Here is a 13,408-nt window from a genome sequence, read left to right as displayed (position 1 = left end):
GTAAAGAGGTTGTAATTGGACTGGAGTAACAATGTTGTCACTCTTTCACCCGCATTACCAATAATGGTTTTTGAAAGCGACTTGAGTCGTCCGTCCAAAAAGATGGAAAGTCTTGATCGATGAACGTACTTGGGCCGGGGATGATCCCTAAAAGTGCAGCCCGTCGAATCACTATATCTTTACCAGGGTGTAGATGAAAGATTTCACCTCCACAAAGAATCAAACCAACAAAAAGGCTTGACACAACAACATAAACATCATATCTAAATAATTGAGTATGTGAGGACAGAAAACTCTGTAATCTCATGGCACCGCCAAAAGAACGAGAGGAAATTTATTATCACAAAACTATAATGATCACTAGACGATGGCGAAGAACATAGAGGTCTTGAAGATACGAGGTCCCCCCATCTCTCAGCGCCAAGATGGCAGCCGGAGGCAAGGGGACCTAAATTTCTCAGATAACGGTGGTGGCGGCGGCACGAGAAACCCTAACAATATTTTTTTAATAGCGATTAACATGCCTCATTTGTTTGAACGGGATCCCCCAGGCCTAAATCTCTACTAGGTGGAGAATCCACGGGCCGGATCAACCCCGGGTAGCCCACCGAGGCCTTGTTTGGTTAATCTCCTTACCAAGGGGTTTGAAACGGAAAACTAGGACTCATGTATGGGCGAAACAATCAAACGCGTGAAATTCACCAATATGGGGGACGATCTGGAGCTTAAGCTGTCCTGCCAAGATTAAAATTTTCCTTAGACTAATTTTGTTAGAATCGCTACCATATCGGTTGACTTTGGCTACCAGACATAAATAGTCAGTGGGCAATGTCCTACATGCGGTATAAGAACGGAGGATACCAAGCACCTGTTATTCACTTGTCCAAAAGCTAAAGAGGTATGATGGTTACTGGGTTTGGACTTTGCTATTGATAAAGCATGCGTTGTGTATCATGCGGGAGAAGTTGTGCTAGAATATTTATTGCTACAACCAGCTAAAGAATGTGTGGTCTGTTGGGAATCGTAGCATAATTTTAAAATTTTCCTACATTCACCAAGATGCATCTATGGAGTCTACTAGCAACGAGGGGAAGGGAGTGCATCTACATACCGTTGTAGATCGCGAGCGGAAGCGTTCCAATGAACGTGGATGACGGAGTCGTACTCGCCGTGATCCAAATCACCGATGACCGAGTGCCGAACGTACAGCACCTCCGCGTTCAACACACGTACGGTGCAGCGACGTCTCCTCCTTCTTGATCCAGCAAGGGGGGAGGAGAGGTTGATGGAGATCCAACAGCACGACGGCGTGGTGGTGGATGTAGCGGCTCTCCGGCAGGGCTTCGCCGAGCTTCTGCGAGAGAGAGAGAGAGGTGTTGCAGGGGAGGAGGGAGGCGCCAAAGGCTGTAGTATGCTGCCCTCCCTCCCCCCCTTTATATAGGCCCCCCTGGGGGGGTGCGCAGCCCTAGGAGATGAGATCTCCAAGGGGGGGCGGCGGCCAAGGGAAAAGGGGTTGCCTTGCCCCCCAAGGCAAGGGGGAACTCCCCTCCCCTAGGGTTCCCAACCCTAGGCGCATGGGGGGAGGCCCAAGGAGGCGCCCCAGCCCACTAGGGGCTGGTTCCCCTCCACTTTCAGCCCACGGGGCCCTCCGGGACAGGTGGCCCCACCCGGTGGACCCCCGGGACCCTTCCGGTGGTCCCGGTACAATACCGATAACCCCCGAAACTTTTCCGGTGGCCGAAACAGGACTTTCTATATATAATTCTTCACCTCCGGACCATTCCGGAACCTCTCGTGACGTCCGGGATCTCATCCGGGACTCTGAACAACTTTCGGGTTTCCGCATACATATATCTCTACAACCCTAGCGTCACCGGACCTTAAGTGTGTAGACCCTACGGGTTCGGGAGACATGCAGACATGACCGAGACGCCTCTCCGGTCAATAACCAACAGCGGGATCTGGATACCCATGTTGGCTCCCACATGTTCCACGATGATATCATCGGGTGAACCACGGTGTCGAGGATTCAATCAATCGGTATGCAATTCCCTTTGTCAATCGGTATGTTACTTGCCCGAGATTCGATCGTCGGTATCCCAATACCTTGTTCAATCTCGTTACTGGCAAGTCTCTTTACTCGTACCGCAATGCATGATCCCGTGACTAACGCCTTAGTCACATTGAGCTCATTATGATGATGCATTACCGAGTGAGCCCAGAGATACCTCTCCGTCACACGGAGTGACAAATCCCAGTCTCGATCCGTGCCAACCCAACAGACACTTTCGGAGATACCCGTAATGCACCTTTATAGTCACCCAGTTACGTTGTGACGTTTGGCACACCCAAAGCACTCCTACGGTATCCGGGAGTTGCACGATCTCATGGTCTAAGGAAAAGATACTTGACATTGGAAAAGCTCTAGCAAACGAAACTACACGATCTTTTATGCTATGCTTAAGTTGGGTCTTGTCCATCACATCATTCTCCTAATGATGTGATCCCGTTATCAATGACATCCAATGTCCATAGTCAGGAAACCATGACTATCTGTTGATCAACGAGCTAGTCAACTAGAGGCTTACTAGGGACAGGTTGTGGTCTATGTATTCACACATGTATTACGATTTCCGGACAATACACTTATAGCATGAATAATAGACTATTATCATGAACACAGAAATATAATAATAACCATTTATTATTGCCTCTAGGGCATATTTCCAACAGTCTCCCACTTGCACTAGAGTCAATAATCTAGTTACATTGTGATGAATCGAACACCCATTGCGTCCTGGTGTTGATCATGTTTTGCCCTAGGGAGAGGTTTAGTCAACGGATCTGCTACATTCAGGTCCGTGTGTACTTTACAAATATCTATGTCTCCATTTTGAACACTTTCACGAATGGAGTTGAAGCGACGCTTGATATGTCTGGTCTTCCTGTGAAACCTGGGCTCCTTCGCAAGGGCAATAGCTCCAGTGTTGTCACAAAAGAGAGTCATCGGGCCCGACGCATTGGGAATCACCCCTAGGTCGGTAATGAACTCCTTCATCCAGACTGCTTCCTGTGCTACCTCCGAGGCTGCCATGTATTCCGCTTCACATGTAGATCCCGCCACGACGCTTTGCTTGCAACTGCACCAGCTTACTGCTCCTCTATTCAATATATACACGTATCCGGTCTGTGACTTCGAGTCATCCAGATCTGTGTCGAAGCTAGCATCGACGTAACCCTTTACGACGAGCTCTTCGTCACCTCCATAAACGAGAAACATATCCTTAGTCCTCTTCAGGTACTTCAGGATATTCTTGACTGCTGTCCAGTGTTCCTTGCCGGGATTACTTTGGTACCTTCCTACCAAACTTACGGCAAGGTTTACATCAGGTCTGGTACACAGCATGGCATACATAATAGACCCTATGGCCGAGGCATAGGGGATGACACTCATCTCTTCTATATCTTCTGCCGTGGTCGGGCATTGAGCCGTGCTCAATTGCACACCTTGCAATACAGGCAAGAACCCCTTCTTGGACTGATCCATACTGAACTTCTTCAATATCTTGTCAAGGTATGTACTCTGTGAAAGACCAATGAGGCGTCTTGATCTATCTCTATAGATTTTGATGCCTAATATATAAGCAGCTTCTCCAAGGTCCTTCATTGAAAAACACTTATTCAAATAGGCCTTTATACTTTCCAAGAATTCTATATCATTTCCCATCAATAATATGTCATCCACATATAATATGAGAAATGCTACAGAGCTCCCACTCACTTTCTTGTAAACACAGGCTTCTCCATAAGTCTGTGTAAACCCAAACGCTTTGATCATCTCATCAAAGCGAATGTTCCAACTCCGAGATGCTTGCACCAGCCCATAGATTGAGCGCTGGAGCTTGCATACTTTGTTAGCATTCTTAGGATCGACAAAACCTTCCGGCTGCATCATATACAACTCTTCCTTAAGGAAGCCGTTAAGGAATGCCGTTTTGACGTCCATCTGCCATATCTCATAATCATAGTATGCGGCAATTGCTAACATGATTCGGACGGACTTCAGCTTCGCTACGGGTGAGAAAGTCTCATCGTGGTCAACCCCTTGAACTTGTCGATAACCCTTAGCGACAAGTCGAGCTTTGTAGATGGTCACATTACCATCCGCGTTCGTCTTCTTCTTAAAGATCCATTTGTTTTCTATGGCTCGCCGCTCATCGGGCAAGTCAGTCAAAGTCCATACTTTGTTTTCATACATGGATTCTATCTCGGATTTCATGGCTTCTAGCCATTTGTCGGAATCCGGGCCCGCCATCGCTTCTTCATAGTTCGAAGGTTTACCGTTGTCTAACAACATGATTTCCAGGACAGGGTTGCCGTACCACTCTGGTGCGGAACGTGTCCTTGTGGACCTACGAAGTTCAGTGGCAACTTGATCCGAAGCTTCATGATCATCATCATTGACTTCCTCTCCATTCGGTGTAGGCACCACAGGAACATTTTCCCGCGCTGCGCTACTTTCCGGTTCGGAAGGGGTGACTATCACCTCATCAAGTTCCACTTTTCTCCCACTCAATTCTTTCGAGAGAAACTCCTTCTCCAGAAACGACCCGTTCTTGGCAACGAAGATCTTGCCTTCGGATTTGAGGTAGAAGGTATACCCAATAGTTTCCTTAGGGTATCCTATGAAGACGCATTTTTCCGATTTGGGTTCGAGCTTTTCAGGTTGAAGTTTCTTGACATAAGCATCGCATCCCCAAACTTCTAGAAACGACAGCTTAGGTTTCTTCCCAAACCATAATTCATACGGTGTCGTCTCAACGGATTTAGACGGTGCCCTATTTAAAGTGAATGCGGCAGTCTCTAAAGCATAACCCCAAAATGAGAGCGGTAAATCGGTAAGAGACATCATAGATCGCACCATATCCAATAGAGTGCGATTACGACGTTCGGACACACCATTTCTCTGAGGTGTTCCAGGCGGCGTGAGTTGTGAAACTATTCCACATTTCCTTAAGTGTGTACCAAATTCGTGACTTAAATATTCTCCACCATGATCGTAAGAATTTTATTTTTCTGTCACGTTGATTCTCGACGTCACTCTGAAATTCCTTGAACTTTTCAAAGGTTTCAGACTTGTGTTTCATTAGGTAGACATACCCATATCTACTTAAATCATCAGTGAGAGTGAGAACATAACGATATCCTCCGCGAGCCTCAACACTCATTGGACCGCACACATCGGTATGTATGATTTCCAATAAGTTGGTTGCTCGCTCCATTGTACCGGAGAACGGAGTCTTGGTCATCTTACCCATGAGGCATGGTTCGCACGTGTCAAATGATTCGTAATCAAGAGACTCCAAAAGTCCATCTGCATGGAGCTTCTTCATGCGCTTGACACCAATGTGACCAAGGCGGCAGTGCCACAAGTATGTGGGACTATCGTTATCAACTTTACATCTTTTGGTATTCACACTATGAACATGTGTAACATCACGTTCGAGATTCATCAAAAATAAACCATTGACCAGCGGGGCATGACCATAAAACATATCTCTCAAATAAATAGAACAACCATTATTCTCAGATTTAAATGAGAAGCCATCTCGAATTAAACGAGATCCAGATACAATGTTCATGCTCAAAGCTGGCACTAAATAACAATTATTGAGGTTTATAACTAATCCCGTGGGTAGATGCAGAGGTAGCGTGCCGCCGGCGATCACATCGACCTTGGAACCATTCCCGACGCGCATCGTCACCTCGTCCTTTGCCAGTCTCCGTTTATTCCGTAGTTCCTGTTTTGAGTTACAAATATGAGCAACCGCACCGGTATCAAATACCCAGGAGCTACTACGAGTACTGGTAAGGTACACATCAATTACTTGTATATCACATATACCTTAGGTGTTGCCGGCCTTCTTCTTGTCCGCTAAATATTTGGGGCAGTTCCGCTTCCAGTGACCACTTCCCTTGCAATAAAAGCACTCAGTCTCGGGCTTGGGTCCATTCTTTGACTTCTTCTCGGTAACTGGTTTACCGGGCGCGGCAACTCCCTTGCCGTCCTTCTTGAAGTTCTTCTTACCCTTGCCCTTCTTGAACTTAGTGGTTTTATTCACCATCAACACTTGATGTTCTTTTCTGATCTCCCCTTCCGCTGATTTTAGCATTGAATATACCTCGGGAATGGTCTTTTCCATCCCCTGCATATTGTAGTTCATCACAAAGCTCTTGTAGCTTGGTGGAAGCGACTGGAGGATTCTGTCAATGACCGCGTCATCCGGGAGATTAACTCCCAGCTGAGACAAGCGGTTGTGCAACCCAGACATTCTGAGTCTGTGCTCACTAACAGAACTGTTCTCCTCCATTTTACAGCTGAAGAACTTGTCGGAGACTTCATATCTCTCGACCCGGGCATGAGCTTGAAAAACTAGTTTCAGCTCCTCGAACATCTCATATGCTCCATGTTTCTCAAAACGCTTTTGGAGACCCGGTTCTAAGATGTAAAGCATGCCGCACTGAACGAGGGAGTAATCATCAGCACGCTGCTGCCAAGCGTTCATGACGTCTTGGTTCTCAGGGATTGGTGCTTCACCTAGCGGTGCTTCTAAGACATAATCTTTCTTGGCAACTATGAGGATGAGCCTCAGGTTCCGGACCCAGTCCGTATAATTGCTGCCATCATCTTTCAGCTTGGTTTTCTCTAGGAACGCGTTGAAATTGAGGACAACGTTGGCCATTTGATCTACAAGACATAGTGTAAAGATTTTAGACTAAGTTCATGATAATTGAGTTCATCTAATCAAATTATTTATGAACTCCCACTCAGACAGACATCCCTCTAGTCATCTAAGTGAAACATGATCCGAGCTCAACTAGGCCGTGTCCGATCATCACGTGAGACGGACTAGTTAAGATTGGTGAACATCTCCATGTTGATCGTATCTTCTATACGACTCATGCTCGACCTTTCGGTCCTCCGTGTTCCGAGGCCATGTCTGTACATGCTAGGCTCGTCAAGTCAACCTAAGTGTATTGCGTGTGTTCCGAGGCCATGTCTGTACATGCTAGGCTCGTCATCACCCGCTGTATTCGAACGTAAGAATCTATCACACCCGATCATCACGTGGTGCTTCGAAACGACGAACCTTTGCAACGGTGCACAGTTAGGGTGAACACTTTCTTGAAATTATTATAAGGGATCATCCTACTTGCTACCGTCGTTCTAAGCAAATAAGATGCAAAAACATGATAAACATCACATGCAATCAAATAGTGACATGATATGGCCAATATCATCATGCTCCTTTGATCTCCATCTTCGGGGCACCATGATCATCTTTGTCACCGGCATGACACCATGATCTCCATCATTGTGTCTTCCAGAAGTCGTCACGCCAACGATTACTTCTACTTCTATGGCTAACGCGTTTAGCAACAAAGTAAAGTAATTTACATGGCGTTATTCAATGACACGCAGGTCATGCAAAATAATAAAGACAACTCCTATGGCTCCTGCCGGTTGTCATAATCATCAACATGCAAGTCGTGATTCCTATTACAAGAATATGATCAATCTCATACATCACATATATCATTCATCACATCTTCTGGCCATATCACATCACATAGCACTTGCTGCAAAAACAAGTTAGACGTCCTCTAATTGTTGTTGCAAGTTTTTACGTGGTTTGTAGGTTTCTAGCAAGAACGTTTCTTACCTACGTATGACCACAACGCGATTTGCCAATTTCTATTTACCCTTCATAAGGACCCTTTTCATCGAATCCGTTCCGACTAAAGTAGGAGAGACAGACACCCGCTAGCCACCTTATGCAACTAGTGCATGTCAGTCGGTGGAACCTGTCTCACGTAAGCATACGTGTAAGGTCGGTCCGGGCCGCTTCATCCTACAATGCCGCCGAAACAAGAAACGACTAGTAGCGGCAAGAAGAATTGGCAAACTCAACACCCACAACTGCTTTGTGTTCTACTCGTGCATAGTAACTACGCATAGACCTGGCTCATGATGCCACTGTTGGGAATCGTAGCATAATTTTAAAATTTTCCTACGTTCACCAAGATGCATCTATGGAGTCTACTAGCAACGAGGGGAAGGGAGTGCATCTACATACCGTTGTAGATCGCGAGCGGAAGCGTTCCAATGAACGTGGATGACGGAGTCGTACTCGCCGTGATCCAAATCACCGATGACCGAGTGCCGAACGTACAGCACCTCCGCGTTCAACACACGTATGGTGCAGCAACGTCTCCTCCTTCTTGATCCAGCAAGGGGGGAGGAGAGGTTGATGGAGATCCAACAGCACGACGGCGTGGTGGTGGATGTAGCGGCTCTCCGGCAGGGCTTCGCCGAGCTTCTGCGAGAGAGAGAGAGAGGTGTTGCAGGGGAGGAGGGAGGCGCCAAAGGCTGTAGTATGCTGCCCTCCCTCCCCCTTTATATAGGCCCCCCTGGGGGGGTGCGCAGCCCTAGGAGATGAGATCTCCAAGGGGGGGCGGCGGCCAAGGGGAAAGGGGTTGCCTTGCCCCCAAGGCAAGGGGGAACTCCCCCCTAGGGTTCCCAACCCTAGGCGCATGGGGGGAGGCCCAAGGAGGCGCCCCAGCCCACTAGGGGCTGGTTCCCCTCCACTTTCAGCCCACGGGGCCCTCCGGGACAGGTGGCCCCACCCGGTGGACCCCCGGGACCCTTCCGGTGGTCCCGGTACAATACCGATAACCCCCGAAACTTTCCCGGTGACCGAAACAGGACTTTCTATATATAATTCTTCACCTCCGGACCATTCCGGAACCTCTCGTGACGTCCGGGATCTCATCCGGGACTCCGAACAACTTTCAGGTTTCCGCATACATATATCTCTACAACCCTAGCGTCACCGGACCTTAAGTGTGTAGACCCTACGGGTTCGGGAGACATGCAGACATGACCGAGACGCCTCTCCGGTCAATAACCAACAGCGGGATCTGGATACCCATGTTGGCTCCCACATGTTCCACGATGATATCATCGGGTGAACCACGGTGTCGAGGATTCAATCAATCCGTATGCAATTCCCTTTGTCAATTGGTATGTTACTTGCCCGAGATTCGATCGTCGGTATCCCAATACCTTGTTCAATCTCGTTACTGGCAAGTCTCTTTACTCGTACCGCAATGCATGATCCCGTGACTAACGCCTTAGTCACATTGAGCTCATTATGATGATGCATTACCGAGTGGGCCCAGAGATACCTCTCCGTCACACGGAGTGACAAATCCCAGTCTCGATCCGTGCCAACCCAACAGACACTTTCGGAGATACCCGTAATGCACCTTTATAGTCACCCAATTACGTTGTGACGTTTGGCACACCCAAAGCACTCCTACGGTATCCGGGAGTTGCACGATCTCATGGTCTAAGGAAAAGATACTTGACATTGGAAAAGCTCTAGCAAACGAAACTACACGATCTTTTATGCTATGCTTAAGTTGGGTCTTGTCCATCACATCATTCTCCTAATGATGTGATCCCGTTATCAATGACATCCAATGTCCATAGTCAGGAAACCATGACTATCTGTTGATCAACGAGCTAGTCAACTAGAGGCTTACTAGGGACAGGTTGTGGTCTATGTATTCACACATGTATTACGATTTCCGGACAATACACTTATAGCATGAATAATAGACTATTATCATGAACACAGAAATATAATAATAACCATTTATTATTGCCTCTAGGGCATATTTCCAACATGGTCCTTGGTGTGGGAAATTCAACAGAAGCAATTGCTACTGGTTCCTGGTATTTATGATGGAAGAGGAGAAAGTTAGTGTATAATGAAAAGGTTTAGGAACCTAAGTTCATAGTAATGACAATCAAAGCTTTGATTGCTAATTATACTATGGCAAGTGATGCAATGATGACGATCAAGCGACATGACTGGGAAAGACCAAGGAGCAACTATGTGAAGCTAAATGTGGATGAGCCTTTTGACCCTGATTTACTCAAGGGCTCGTATGGCGCTGTCATCAGAGACTCGAATGGCAGATTCGTCGCGACAGGAAACGGGGAAATCGATTGGTGCGGTGATGCACTTATGGCCGAGGCACCGGTCTTACGGTTTGGTCTCAATTTGGCAACTAAAGTTGCGTGTAACTGCACAGAGGTGAGCTCCGACAACATCGAGATGATAGAGACAATGAAGAATGGAGGTCGCTCTTTTGATCCATCAGTGACAGTTTTTGATGATATATATCACCTTGCGTGTGATTTCCCGCATATTATTTACATTTTTTAGCGTGCTTCTAGAGAGACTAATTGTGCTACCCATGATTTAGTCAAACTATTGGGAATAAGGTGTGCGCGGGGTGCATGGAAGATCTATCCTTAGAGATTGTTGATACTTTTGTAAAACATAATATGATGATCACCTTGCAATAAAGAGTATTTTGATAAAAAAAGACCAACCCTAAGTAACGTACCGTCTTGTTATAGGGTTGGCTATACTCACTGGCGATCCAATCTCCGTTAAGAGCCTTTTTTTTTGAACTAGCCAGCAATTGCTGGTGTTTCATTCATTTAGCAGGAGAGAGCGATAAAGGTGTTTAAAGGGGAGAGATGAAAAAAGAAAGAGGAAAGCAAGGCTAGACGCATGCCAACTCCTCACGTACATGTCCGAAGATGATGTTCTCCTTGCTCGGTAGCTTTCCTCTAAACACATAGGCCTTCTTCTTCATTCAAATCCGCCAACTGATGAGTGCGATCATGGATTTTGACGCCTTTTGATGTCCTCCGATGTCTCAATCATCAACTTGACATCAGCAACAGTATACCAGCATTTCACATTTACACTAACAGTTCTTTCACCTCTAACATTGACAAAAATACGCAGCTTGTCAACCGGGCTAACCAAAACATGAAGTGGCTGCTCATTCCTCAAGTCGCACTGACTTAACAGCTGATTGTCCTCAAGCTGTCGACCTGCATACATCAGGATTTGGTTGTTCATTAGAATTCCCACTTTTTGTTCAATCTCTGCTTTGACATCAGCCACCTTGTTGGATTTCCTGACATTGAGATTGATGGTCTTCCCAACCGAGGGAATCTTGACAGAAATTTGCATCCCATCAGTGACGAAAAGGTCAACAGAAGAGTTTGTCATGATGTTGTAATCAGCAAGCTTGTCATCATTCTTCAAGTGAATACCAGAAAAGAATAGCTCTTGCAAGCATTTGTCAATCCCCTCAATGGCACTAACTTTAGTTTTAATATGATCAACTGTATCGGTGCAGCTCACATCAATGGCAACTGTTTTCAGCATCTTCACATGGATCTGGACATACAATAGTGAAGATACTAAGTATTCACAAAGTTCTTAAAATATAACAACCTATCTTCTTGTTAGAAATGCATCTGTGCGCAACAAAAGGAAATAATCATAGCAAACAAACTAGTGCGTGCAGAAAAAAAAGACACAAGCAATTGACACCACATGTAAACCTCAATCAGCGCTGTATGTATGGTTTTCAAGCACTGATCATCTGAACTTTGTTTTCTGCTTTCCTTCTCATCGTACCACTCGGTTATTATTTAAGCGACTCTTAATCCAGGATGCCTAAGGTAAGCATTGCTGCACATGCTGATTGAAAATGAGCGATAACACTTAAAAGAGTTCCACAAACTGAGTGAAGTAGACATGTGGCTATGGGGCCATCAAATTCTGGAGAATTTATTTATTAAACTAGAGTACCGATTACCGAAAGAAACCAACATTAGGTATTAGACAAATTCTAACAACTTATTTTTCACTACTCACTACAAACACTGCAATATAACAGTCTGGTATATTGCCATTTGTAGCATCATAAGACGATGTACATATGAAGCACAATTTCTCCTGACCCCGCAGAAATGGAGCCCAGATGGTTGGAATTTATAATTTCAAAATAAATACACATAGGGGCATTTCACATGATATATTTCCTCTTCTCTTTCCTAGTACTTGATTTTCTTCTCCCCTTGTGTTCCAAATATCCTACTGGGGTTGATTCCTTCGAGGAGAAGGAACCCAGCTTTGCTAACAAAAAACGTGCAAATCCTCACAAGAACAATTCACATAGAAATCACAGCACACACGCCCCCAATCCAGATCGACTCCAGCACCAGTCTATTCTCGCAAGATGTGCCTCCAAAGAGACCAACTACTACTTCACAGGAAGCATTGGCTTAGAGGCTAGGGCTACAAACACAGAAAAACATCCTCTTGGAACCGATCGGATCAGAAAATCACTACCCCGTGAGACCAATGATCGCGCCCTCGTGTCCCCCCACCACAAAACCACAAAAGGGGCCGGCGTTCCGCGATTCACATTCTACCAAGAATCACAGACACATTCACAAGCAGATCAACCTAGGTCATGCCTCCAAAGAGAGTGTTGCGGGGATACGAGCGCAAACCTTGTAGCTTTCCGCCGGCTGCTCCTGGTGGGGGTCCATGGTGGCACGCCGCTTCATCTCTCGGCTCCGGCGCCCGATTGATGGTGCTGAAGGAGTGGAATCGGCTCGCCGTCTCGGCCGCTCCCCTACTTCGCCGTCTTCTCGCTCCCACTAAACGCGTAAATGATGGAAGGGTTTCACTGCCAGCAAGGGGCCCATTCACCCAAAATAAACGCGTAAGATCATTTCCAACAGCTCCTGTAAAGAAATACTACGTATATGTGGTTTTCTCAGTTTCCATAAAAAGTTCCCCTAAAGCGGTTTTTGCTGGTGGCGGCGACGGCGACAGTGAATTTCGATGGACGGTGGTGGTCGGCAACGGCAGGTGGGCGGGTGGGTGGAGCGGCGGCGATTGCAGGTGGTGGTCGGCGGCGGTGCCAGCAGGGCGCGGCGTACTTTGATGACGATTAGCTAACTTGGCATTTTTACGGAAAGAGCCATCTTCGTGAAGATGGAGTGAAAGTTTCGAAGAATTTACGGGATCCTATAAAATGTGTGGGTTTAAAGGAACTGTTGGAAAAAAATTGTTGAACTTCTCCTAAATGGTGGTTATTTTGCGGAGTCGGGACTGTTGAAGATGCTCTAAGGGCATCTACAATGTTGTGCCGCAAAACTCCCGCGAATGTTTGAACTGTGTTGTTCAAACCAATTTTGCCATCCAACATGATGTCAGAAACGTCCACGGACGCGTCTGCGCGTCTGAATCCCCTCAAAATGGCACCAAACCCGGGGGATATTTAACTCATGCCACGTACGCGTCCGCTCACTCAGCCCCAACCAAAGTCATCGTCATGAGTCCCGCTCTAGAACCGTCCCCGCACATTCATGTTGGTCCACCGCACCATATCGGGCGCGACTCAACAGTCTTGATGCCAGTCAGGGCGACATGACCGGACGAGGCAGTGGTGTCGT

General features: G+C 46.6%; 1 protein-coding gene across 1 annotated transcript; it reads right to left on the bottom strand.

Moving 5' to 3' along the window:
• Positions 1-10,524: 10,524 nt before the first annotated feature.
• LOC123167591 (polyubiquitin) lies at positions 10,525-12,681 on the bottom strand. The gene is made up of 2 exons (XM_044585428.1): positions 12,458-12,681; positions 10,525-11,333 (listed from the first exon to the last, which is right to left on the bottom strand). The coding sequence occupies exons 1-2, from the start codon at positions 12,512-12,514 to the stop codon at positions 10,764-10,766; spliced, it is 627 nt and encodes a 208-aa protein (XP_044441363.1). The 5' UTR covers positions 12,515-12,681; the 3' UTR covers positions 10,525-10,763.
• Positions 12,682-13,408: the final 727 nt, after the last annotated feature.

The sequence above is a fragment of the Triticum aestivum genome, chromosome 1D (assembly GCF_018294505.1).
Source record: "Triticum aestivum cultivar Chinese Spring chromosome 1D, IWGSC CS RefSeq v2.1, whole genome shotgun sequence".
Taxonomy (NCBI): domain Eukaryota; kingdom Viridiplantae; phylum Streptophyta; class Magnoliopsida; order Poales; family Poaceae; genus Triticum; species Triticum aestivum.
This window is presented reverse-complemented; position numbering and strand designations above follow the sequence as displayed.

What these genes read in the sequence shown, in the direction of transcription:
- LOC123167591 (XM_044585428.1), bottom strand. Translation starts at nt 12,514, where the DNA reads ATGAAGCGGCGTGCCACCATGGACCCCCACCAGGAGCAGCCGGCGGAA. An exon ending in AGCCGGCGGAAAGCTACAAG is followed by an intron (nt 11,334 to 12,457) that starts GTTTGCGCTCGT and finishes TTGTATGTCCAG; the next exon opens with ATCCATGTGAAGATGCTGAA.